The sequence below is a fragment of the Danio aesculapii genome, chromosome 11 (assembly GCF_903798145.1).
Source record: "Danio aesculapii chromosome 11, fDanAes4.1, whole genome shotgun sequence".
In the NCBI taxonomy this organism is placed as follows: Eukaryota; Metazoa; Chordata; class Actinopteri; order Cypriniformes; family Danionidae; genus Danio; species Danio aesculapii.
In genome coordinates, this window is record NC_079445.1 from 11,521,201 (window position 1) to 11,533,405 (window position 12,205).

A 12,205-nucleotide genomic window follows, 5' to 3' on the forward strand; every position below is an offset into this window, starting at 1 on the left:
TTCTTTCTTTCTTATGACTGTGAAGCATAAAGATTTTTTTTTCTTTGCTATTTTCACTTTCCGCAATGGTACAGTGATTATCATAGCTATAACAGTACTGTAATTCAGTACGTAATACTAATTGTAATCAGCATGCACAAAGCACATTACTACAAATACTAAACAATGTAAACATTTTCATAATAAGACACATAAAAGAGCAAAAAAAAAAATTAAGAGCCCCTATTATTATTATTATTTTTATTTTTTAATTACCTTCCATTTGACCTTCCAGCTCTAAGTGAATGAAAAAAATCCAGCTGAGGTTTAAATCTGACAGTGCACCTTGTTTAAAATATATATTTTTAATAAAAGAGTCAACTCAGAGTCGTTTTTTGGATCTGGTAAAACGTGAACGCTCCTTTCCCTTCAAACACTAGCGAAGTGTGGGTTTGTGTGAGACTGATCATGACTGAAGATGAGTGAACGTTCTGGTGATTAATGTAATACTCTACCCTGCAACGGGGGATTCGTCGGTCATTTTCACTTTCACTTTCACCAATGGTAGAGTGATTGTCATGGCTATAAAAATACTGTAATTCAGTACCTAATAATAACTATAATCAGCATGAATTAAACACATTACTACAAATACTGTGCAATGCAAACCTTTTCGTATAAGGCACATAAAAAAGCAAAAACAAAAAAAGGAAAACCTTAAAGAGCCCCTATTATGGGTTTTTGAAAATTACCTTCCATCCAGTGTATAACACAGCTCTAAGTTAATGAAAACATCCAGCTTAAGTTTAAATCTGACAGTGCACCTTGTTTAAAAATATCTATTTTTTAATAAAGATTCGACTCAGAGTCGTTAAAAATAATTTGTCGTTCGTCCGGATCTTTTGCATGTTTGTATCGACATCGTCACGAAACAATACCAAATATGTTCTGTGCCGGATCTGGTAAAACACTAGCGGAATGTTGGTGTGTGTGGGACTGATCATGACTGAAGATGAGTGAGCATTAATGAGTAAACGTTCTGGTGATTAATGTAATAATACCCTGCAACAGGGGTATTCGTCAGCTGTTTGTTAAAGGAAGGATCAGAAAAGATTATTGATGTATGGAACGTTGTCAGTGCTTGACAGGAACTTTACAGTACACAGTTCATGGATCAGTTTCTTCCTCCATTTCACAAGTGTAAGTGCTATTAAAATGGAAGCCGCCTTGTTTTCTCTAGCTTGCAAAATATGTATTTAATTGTGTTTTTTTACTTGTAATTGCTCCATGTAGCTGGTTGACTCTTTATATTCTCAGTTTGCGTCTAAAACCACGTTGAAAATGTGACACGTGACGCTTTCTTTACCAATTTAAATGCGTTTGTGAACTCACGATTGTTGTTTTGGCCACCGTCAGCTATTCCTACACACGTGCAGCGGTCAAGTTTTAAAATAGTTCAGCTTTTGCCACTGTGTGGATTAGTACTGAATGTGTGTCCTTGTTTATACATATAGTTAAGAATAGAGCAATATGCTAATGTTTTACTGCATTGGTTTAATACACTCTGCACTCTGACTACTTCAATGATGTTGATATGTCGTGGTGAGCGTTTCTCTCTGTCTCGCGATGAATGCAGTCGACCAATTGCAACAGACTGGGTCATCGAACCAATCAGCGCAGATTAGCTTCGCGCTGAGCAGGGGTTTGGGAACAAATGAATCGCTGATCAAATCATATTGAAGTCGTTGGGATAATTAGGTAAAAAATACATGCATAATATAAGACAATTAACATGTTTTAACATCATTTTCATGCATATCAGACTGTTGTTAAAGACTCCCAAAATCAAAATATGACCTTTTTTAATGCATAATAGGGGCTCTTTATAAATATGAACTTTATTTTATTAGTTTCACATGCAAAACATATTTATTTTGTTATGTCTTTTTTTTCTGGTCTCTGGACCTGTTTCGTGGGATTCATTCATATGTTAAACCAAAAGTATTGCACAAAATGGTGATTTAAGTAAAAAGAACACTGTGATAGTGTAGACACTGTGGCCAAATGTTTGTCTGTCTTTCTGTCTATCTGTCTGTCTATTTATCTGGTGAAGGTTTGGAAGGACAGTGTATTGGCCTGAAACCTTGGTATAAATAATGTTATCACACTTATCTAGCTAGAGCCTCACTGTACCGTCATAAAACATTCAAACATCCTCTGTATGTGCTGAAAGAAAGAATGTCATATGTGTTTGGAATGACATATGATAAGTAAATGTTTAACATTTGACAAGCGCACCAATCTCCAACCCGATCTGGCTGAAGTAAAATAAAATCAGGGCTTTTAAAAATTATGAATATATCCAAGAAATTGGATGTTTCTGAAAATTGAAACTATCTATTGCCATAACAGACTATTGAAGTGTTCATATAAAGCCTGCAAGGGCTGACAAGAACTCTGCAGTTGGAGAGAATCTGTAGAATTGAGGAACAGCTCAATTTTTCTGGTTTTGAGTTTCCCTCCAGCGCAACTTACCATCTGTCCACCTGGAATTCAGATTTCCCTGGTCGATGTCCCTGAGTTCTTATGAAAATCTATACGCCGCTATCTAGAATTCAGCCCGTGTATTTCCCCGCAGCTTTCCCTCGACAACAGCAGATTGATTCGTCTTCAATGGCACATACGCTGTCCTTTTGTACTGTGACAGAACACCCTTTAACCTGTCTCTCTTTCACATGTTGAAAGTGTCTAACTGCGTTCTTTTTCTCCTCTGACAGCTGTAGCTCTATGCATAATGCCCGTAACTTCATGACATGTTAACTGCATGTGATCATGGACATGATGGTTAATTCATTTTAATCTCTTTTTCCCCTTGCACTCCTTTCATTCTCTCTTCCAACGCTTAAAATAGAAGTGGAGCAAAAAGGTAAATCACTGACACAATCAGCTCCTTGTTTTTCTTTCTTTAATATAAATACACATTTATTTATTTTATTTATTTTATTTTGTGGTTGTAAAACCTTACTGTGCCCACTCTTGCTTCTGATAGCAGGCGATAGCGGAAAGGGTCTTGTATTGTAGTAAAGGTCAGTGCGCAAGCAGCAATCAGAGAGAAGCTTTAAAAGAAAATGATAAAGCACAAGTTAAATGTTAGCGGCAATGCAGAGGGTGCAGATGCCCCATTTCCCCCCCTCCTCCTCTTCTTTTCCTCTACACTCTTTTATTGCCTGTTCGAACCCCAGCCCCTTACCACGAACCCAGCATGCTCTGGTAACAGGTTTCTTCTAGGCTTACACTGCCTCTACTGTTTCTCACTTTCCTTTCCTCTAATTCTCGCTGTCTCCTCTGATTCTCTCCCTGGCTTTCCCTCTCTCTTGTTTTTTTCACTTACCCTTTCTCCATGTTTGATTATCATGTCTTTGTTAAGAAGAAGGAAATGCTTTACCCTCTAAAGTGATTGCAACATTAGGCCCGTAGGAAAGACGTTAAAACGGTGGAAAAACTTGTCTCAGGACACAGACTGCCTGAATGCTGCTCTTCTCTGCGTCTGTCTCAAGCCTTATTTAGTTGTCTGCTTTTATTTGCAGGGCAGATTTGTCGTATTCCTTCCTTTTTTTCCTTTGTGTTTGGTTGTGGTTTGATTTCTCCATCACTCCCCTTCAGTATGTCCAAGCAGCAGTGAGCTGCTTGCTTACGGACACATAAAAAACTGTTTCTGCTTCCGTTTAAGCTTCAATAACCTTCAGATGCAGATTCTTCGCACCTTTTTTTACTGCTTGTGAATGTGGGTAGCTGTTAGACTTCTTAGTGTGTGTTTCTGTCTTCACTGACTGCCCATTTATCAGAGTGATGTAGAGTCAGATGGCCCTTTGCCCTCTGCTTTCAACTGGCGTGAGCTGCGCTTGCTTATGTTTTGACTGTTTTCTGCTCTGTTCTTCCCATCAATAGTTTTTGTTTGTCCTGGAACTCTGAAAGCGGTTGGAGATCCGTCGTTTCTATACGAAGCGGAGCAACAAGCGGGGTCGTGGTGCAAAGACCCTCTCCAGGCTGGGGACAAGGTTTATTTCATGCCCTGGACCCCTTACAGAACAGATACACTTATCGAATACAACTCGCTCGATGATTTTCAAAACTCTCGACAGACTACGACGTATAAACTACCCCATCGGGTCGATGGCACAGGATTTGTGGTATATGACGGAGCGGTATTTTTTAACAAGGAGAGGACACGTAACATTGTCAAATTTGACCTTCGGACCAGAATTAAAAGTGGGGAGGCGATTATAAATAATGCAAACTATCATGACACTTCGCCGTATAAGTGGGGTGGGAAAACAGACATTGACTTGGCGGTAGATGAAAATGGCCTCTGGGTGATCTACGCCACCGAACAAAACAACGGTATGATGGTGATCAGCCAGCTCAACCCCTACACCCTCCGCTTTGAGGCCACCTGGGAGACCACGTACGACAAGAGGTCGGCCTCCAACGCTTTTATGATCTGCGGAGTTCTCTATGTGGTTCGATCCACCTACGAAGACAACGAAAGTGAGGTCAGCAAGAGCCTGATTGACTACATGTACAACACCAAACTGAACCGAGGCGAATACGTCGACATCCATTTCCCCAACCAGTACCAGTACATAGCCGCTGTGGAGTACAACCCCAGAGACAACCAACTCTACGTGTGGAATAACTTCTACATTCTGCGCTACAATCTGGTGTTTGGGCCACCTGATCCAGCTCACGGTAAGCCCCATCTCAAATCCGTCTAGCTGCACACACACACATAGTCCCTCTGGATATCTGTTTAAGTGGTCGCAAGATTTCAGCCACTGAGTTGGTATTCCTCTGGCACCCAAGTCTGTGTGTCAAATGTCACGGATGACTGATTTTTAATTTCAGATTTAATATGTGCTTGATGTATTCCGGAAACCTTTCTCGAGTGCAAAGCAACATCTCGGTGAAGTGGTGGGTCTCAGCAGTAAACAACATCATAGGCGTTGTTAGCATATAATAAGAGACGCATCCCTCAGGATTTCAAAAGACAGAGCCATTCCTCTCTGGTGTTTAAACTCCAGGGGCTAAACTCCCTCTCACTGTCCCGCTGAGAAGGATACGGCTTTCCTCATTGGTAGAGGGTTACCTGTCTGGACAGGAACGTCGGCAGCCTTGCGGCAACTGTAGCTCACCCCCCAGTAGAGTGGATCTCGTTCCCTAACCACCTCAAAACAAACAGCTTACACTTTTGCTCGCAGTCCTCCCATTGAGAGCAGATCAGTCCTGAAGGTCATGTCAGCATAGCCTTTTTAAAATTTAGCTGTCAAGAGCTGTCAGATCATCTTTACATTTAAAAAAAAAATAATAATCGTAATTACCATAATCCCGGCTCAGCCCAGAGGCCGAGACTCTTACAACACCGCAAAAAGACTTGGTGGTAGTGTAGAGGTCAAGCAACACTACGCAGATTACTGAAGCTTAATAATTCAATATATGAGTGTCTTTCTTCAGCAAAGACCCAAAAGTGTCTACCTTATGATAAATGACTCTGAGTATAGCAACTGTACCCGTGGTCATCATGAAACTGTACCCATACTGACTGTACTTCGAATTAGGTGTTTCAGATTTACACATCAGCCAAATTACAAGATAGTACCTTGCAATGTACAGAATATCTGGAACATGCTTGTAGCACTGAACTCAACCTAAAAGGCTACCAGTTACACTAATAGCCAATGATCATTTTTACATGTTGTTTTTCCCCCTCAGTGTTTATTCAATTTACTCCTGAATGGAATTTGAAAGGTTTTATCTTTTTAAAAAGTGTTTTTTTTTAAATTATAGCTTAAGCCATTTATGGCATTGTTATCTTGGCAATATAAGCTAACTTAATAATTGTAATTAATCCCTTATGTGCCATTAACCCTCAGGGGTCAAAGACAGCAAATACGCGGTTTGAGGCGCCTTCTCCTCATAACGCCGATAGTACTTAAATTACACTGTCAGTTTTGATCGTTCAGATAAGAGCAATGCATCAATCGAATCTGTGAGCTTTCTACTTTTTTGTGTACACTCACAATAAAAACACGTGTTAAATATGGAAAATAAACAGTGAACACATTCTTTTTTTTCTATAGAAAGCTTGAAGTGTCTACTTTTAAATGCAGTGAGTGCATGTTGAAAACAAATATTGTTTGATAAAGTAATCAGTATAAAACCAACCCTATGTTTCTCAGTTTCTCAGTCTGAGCTTATTATTTTTAATGCAACAACTGCCATGAGGCTTTATTATTACAGTCGTCCATGTGAGGCTCGCGCGACATGTAAACTGTGGTCAGAAAAAAACTGCGGAATCTCCACGAATACATGAGAGATATACATGAGAGACATACATGCATAAAGCTTTGCAACTCATGAAACCTTTGAAAGCTCCATTGAAACCAACATTAAAAACAAATGTTGTCTCGCTAGGTAATCCATAGAATTCTTCTGGCAGAGGACTCCGGCTTCCCATGTCCGCCATTAATACAAGCGATGACGATAGCTGCCTGAACTCGTGCACGCCCACAAACAAACACAGCGCGCTGGCTAGTAAGGTCGTTTTATTTTCATTCTCAAGAACAGAAACATCTTGGGTGTCTCAAAATCACCTCAGAGCCCTGAAGGTTAACATGAATAATGTTATTTTGCGATTTTTATAAAATATTCACTCCTTTTTTTTATTCTAAACCTGTATGAGATTCTTCTGCTGAAAATGAAAATGTTAACCTAAACATTTTGTGTGACCAATGATCCATTAATATCCATGCTAACTATGGAGGTCAATGGTTAACACACACACATATACATATATGCATACAACAGTTCTGTCTGGATCTTTAATATGATTGGCTGATAGCCATTAAATATTCTGCAGTAACAGCACTCGTCCTGCCTCTTAACCCTTCACCCTTGTGTATTACTCCGCCCACATACAGCAACAAGCAGTGTACACTCTGCCGTTTGACAAATATTGCTACTGTTGGGCAACATAATGTACTTTAGAGTTTTTTTTGTCGATGATGTAGTTGTTTAGATTGCAACTATACAGTATTTTGTAAAGCTAATGCCTATTTTAAAATATTTATAATTTCTGAGAGCGCATCGGCGGTCATTAGCCTGTCTTTAAGCAAAGACGGTTGACGATGTTCATTGACAAAATGGCGACAGAGACTGCATAATAAACCCTAAGAGAAAACCAGTGTTATTTCAAACTACAGCTGATCAATTCATTATTAGTCAGGTAAATTACTTTCTAAGTCGATCTCTCTCTTTTGAATGTCATAGTGCTGTATTTATACCATGTGATCTCCCGATTGCAAAACAGAAATATTGGGAGATATCTCTGCAGATTGATGGCGTTTCATGCAGTTCAGCCTTACATTTTTAAAATGTGAGCAAAATCACCTGTTTTGTCATCACTTTAGATATTACCCTAGAGAATCATTTAAATACTAACTCTAAAATTATGTTGAAGTAGCAATAGTTTCTGCTCTTCTGACATCAGCTGCAGATGTGAATGAATGGTGAAAGAAAGTAGTTATATAGTTATACAGTATGTGTAGGTCTACTGTTGGTAAAAATACTAAATTTTTGTATAGACTTGGAATGACATTAAATATGCCCTGGATGTTAAGTCACAGTAATGACATCAAAATATAATTATTCATAATTCTAAAGTTGAATTATTATGTTTGAGACATGCTTGTCACTTGTCATTGAGAACACTATTTTTGACTGGTAAAATCAGACATTTTCATTATCAGATTCCCTCTTGCATTATATTCAACATTATATAGGCTACAGAAGTTCTACTGAGCCAGTAAACATTTTTCATGCACTTTTCATGCACAACACTTTGTGTTCACTATGAATGAAAATACATATTAAATACTTGTCATAATCACATCTCTAAAATGCGATATGATCATTTAAATCAGGGGTTCTCAACCTTTTTCACTTCGGGGCCCACCTTCTTTTTTGAAGGTCCACATCTGACATTTTTTCTTAAACTGATTGTCTTGAGAAAATGCTTATTTTAAACCTTTATTTATTAGAAAAACATTTATTTTGCTTATACTATTATTATCTTATTTTTCTTCAGCATTGTATAATTTTTTTTTTTGTTTTATACGGCTGAGCATGTAGTCCTAGTTGATGTGCAGCAGTTGGAAGTGCAGCCACTTCCAATATTTTACCGTGAGGTTCTTTTTGAACCGAAGTAATCAATAATAGAAAATGGGAACTGCCATTACACTAATCACTTTTATATAAAACATATTTAATAATGAAATCAAATCATTATAGTACATAATTAGGTTAATTTTAAGCTATCTCTTAGCCCACCTGTAGGATCACTGAGACACACTAGTGGGCCGCAGCCCACCAGTTGAGAACCCCATATTTAAATGACATGTGCGCTTTCGATTTCACTTTTTTACTGCCAAGTGCAGCCCATGTCATGGCTGCCGACACTTTGAGTTCAGTTTGCAACAGACTGAATGTTATTTGTAACTTTACTACCTGTTATTCATAGTCTATACAGGTTCTGTTCACTTTTTTTTTTCTTCACTTTCGCCAATTGGTTGCTCACCGCTGTCGCCACAGGCTAGCATAGTTCGGGACTTGTAGAGCTGCGCATCGATGGATTACTCTTCAGTGTTTGGACTCTCAGCAGTGAATATTAAAACACACTGAACTGAAATGATCTAAACTGAACTGAAGCTAAACTCTGAAAACTGAACTGATACTGTTTCAATTCACTATAATCTTCTGTGTGAAGCTGCTTTGACACAATCGACATTGTAAAAGCACTATACAAATATAGATGAATTAAATTGAATTAAAGTCATTTGCGGACACGCACATACTCTGGGTAGTAAACAAACAGTGTGTCAGATCATATGTGATTTTGCGGCAGCGAATATGTCATTTCCTGAAGACAGAAATTATATTTTGGGTGAATTATACCTTATAAATACAGTATGTGACACTTTTAACACAATTTAGAGGTGTCCATGTTGCTGAGCAATATATATAAAACAATATGAAGACTTGTGCGAGAGCCTTTACGCTTCTCTCCTAACCGTGAAAATATAATTGGCTGAGTCGTAGAATAGCTGAATTAAGATCGTGTGTTGGGTTGAATCGAAATTGCGATCTTTTTTCAATTAATTGTGCAGCTCTACTACAAAGACAACACTTTAAAAGACGCCTATGTAAAACAACCCACTAACTAATGGAACAGATCCAAAAGACCTCTCCGGTGGCTGTGGATGACATTCATAACCATATTACTATCTGCACTTCTTATTATATCAGACTTATTTTTGAGATTGGGATAGAATCTTCTGAGTCATTCCTAGCTTTCCTTTAGCCTGAAGCAATTACTAGCACTGAATTAAAACCATCGAACAAATTCATCCCCGCACAAGCAAGCAATTAAGTAAGAAATATCAACTCAATATCATTTCAGATGCAAAGTATTACAGCTTAAATATAAAATTCATTGAACATTTCTCTGGGGTGTTACCTCAGAGGGTTCGAATCTTTCATTAAGGAAATGTTATCACATTGTTACCACAATGTATCCACTTGTGGTTCACACTTATACGGTGTGGCTGATTGAATATGCCTGTGTATGTTCTGCCTCTCTTTTAGCTGCTTGTAAAGGAAGTAATTAGCTCTACAATCAGTGCTGATGAAGGACAAAAACATGCTAATTTCACTAGCATTAGCTCCTGTGCTGCGTGCAAGTTGAATGATACCCCCATCCCCACTTGAATCTAATCTGCCATCATTTGTATACTGATGTGTTTGCTCTATTTTAGATGTGGTGATTATCTCATCATCTCAATAATCAGCACACTCACACAGCCATCAGAGTTGTGATCTGTAGAGTTGATGTTTGCTACACTTTACTTTGATAGCTGTGAAATTACCTTGATTTTGAGACTTTGGTTACTACTGGAGAATATAGGACACAATAAGGCTTCTCCTTTATGGTAGGAAAACCCTCCCCTTTAAGTCAGAGAGCAAGATAAGTCCCCCCTTTTTGAGTGATTATGAGATTAATTGGCAGGCTATTTTGGGCAAAACACATTCCTGAATGGCATTCATGCGAAGCCAGAAATTCGACTTTTGAAATTAAATCTGGTCTGACCAAGAACTGCACAACTGAACTTGGCTGGGAGAGTCCTTGATTAACATGTAATGTCAACAACACCCCCCCCCCCATTTTATCTTTAACAGAGATAATTTTTTTTTTACATATTTCTGAACATACTAGTTTTAATAACTCATTTGTAATAACTGATTTATTTTATCTTTGCCATCATGACAGTAAGTAATATTTCACCAGATATTTTTCAAGACACTTTTGTACAGCGTAAAGTGACATTCAAAGGCTTAAATAGGGTAATTAGGTTAGCTAGGCAGGTTAGGGTAATTAGGCAAGTTATTGTATAATGATGGTTTGTTCTGTCGACTAGCCAACAAAAATATAGCTTAAAGGGGCTAATAATTTTGACCTTAAATTGTTTTTTAAAAAATTAAAAACTGCTTTTATTCTAGCCAAAATAAAACAAATATTATCAAACATACTGTGAAAATTTCCTTGCTCTGTTATCATTTGGGAAATATTTAAAAAAAGAAAGAAAAAAAATCAAATGGGGGGCTAATAATTTTAACTGTATATGCTGCTAAGAGGCAAGCTTAAATACTTAATACAACATTTATAGAATAGGTTGAGAAATAAAAAAAAATATCAGATTAAATGACAGTAACCCATTATTCTCAATTATATATCCTGTATATCTTGCCTGCCTGTGCACAGCACACAGTAGATCTAGATTACTCAATTTGTAATGGCATCAATAACCGTAGGTCAGTATTAACTGTGATTTGCTCATTTGCGACGGATGCTATTTGGCTTAATTAGAGTTATTCATTTAGAAATTAAACACTAATTATACTTTAACATCAATATAAATAAGGCTGTAAATACAGTCAGTTAATTTATTTTTTCACTAAAAGGTAACTTGTGCTTCTTTAAGTTCTGACCTAAGACATAGAACCACACATACGCAGCAGACAGAAAAAGGCCTGAATCTCTTATGAATTTTTCAACAAATATTAATGTTTTAACAAATGGCTAACCTCCAGAAAATATTGATGGGAGATCAGATTAAATATTACATATGCTGGTTTATTTTCTGTTTATTTTCGATCAAATTTGCAGTGATGTTGTGTACTTTATATGTTAGTATGAGACATACACTACCTGACAAAAGTCTTACCACCTATTCAAGTTTTAGGAACAGTAAATAATAACTTCTAGTTGATCATTTGGTACCAGATATATAAAAGGCAAAGGCCTCTAGATTACACTTATTTTACCAAAATAAAATATAATCATGCCTTCATTTTTAATTATTTAATTAGGACAGTAAGGTCTGACTTTGCTTAGACAAAAGTCTTGTCATTTAAAAGAAATAATGTACAGTATAGAATTTAAAGTCATGGTGCAGTGGAAAAAGAAGTAATATTGTGTATGACTCATATGAGCTTGGACGACTGCAACCATACATCTCTGCAATGACTCGAATAAAGTCATCTGGAATGGCAAAGAAAACATTCTTGCAGAACTCCTAGAGTTCATCAAGATTCGTTGGATTCACCTTCAGTGCCTCCTCCTCCATCTTACCCCAGCCATGCTCAATAATGTTCATTTCTGGTGACTGGGCTGGCCAATCCTGAAGCACCTTAACCTTGCTTTCAGGAACTTTGATGTGTAGGCTGAAGTATGAGAAGGAGCGCTATCTTGCTGAAGAATTTGCCCTCTCCTGTGGTTTGTAATGTAATGGGTGGCACAAATGTCTTGATTCCTCAGGCTGTTGATGTTGCCATTCACTCTGCAGATCTCTCGCACGCCCCAAACTGAATGTAACCACTAACCATGATTTTTCCTTCACCAAACTTGACTGATTTTTGTATGAATCTTGTCTCCATGCGGATGATTGGGATACAGTTTCAACAGACAATTCATCGGAAACATCTACCTTCTGCCACTTTTCCAAATGATCAACTAGAAGTCAAGTTAATATTTGTTGTTCTTACAACTGGGATCGATGACAAGACTTTTGTCAGGTAAAAACATGTCAGAATAGGTACAAACTTTTTGCGTGTT

General features: G+C 37.7%; 1 protein-coding gene across 15 annotated transcripts in view; it reads left to right on the forward strand.

Annotated features, from left to right (window-relative positions):
* adgrl2a (adhesion G protein-coupled receptor L2a) overlaps positions 1-12,205 on the forward strand; it is a 192,496-nt gene that overhangs the window by 110,626 nt on the left and 69,665 nt on the right. For all 15 annotated transcript variants that reach the window (XR_008838502.1, XR_008838503.1, XR_008838504.1 and 12 more), the window contains exon 5: positions 3,928-4,728. Coding sequence is in view for 12 of the 15 variants with exons in the window: in XM_056467668.1 (XP_056323643.1) it covers positions 3,928-4,728 (801 nt within the window). In the remaining 3 variants the exon portion in view is untranslated. The remainder of the gene's footprint in view (positions 1-3,927; positions 4,729-12,205) is intronic.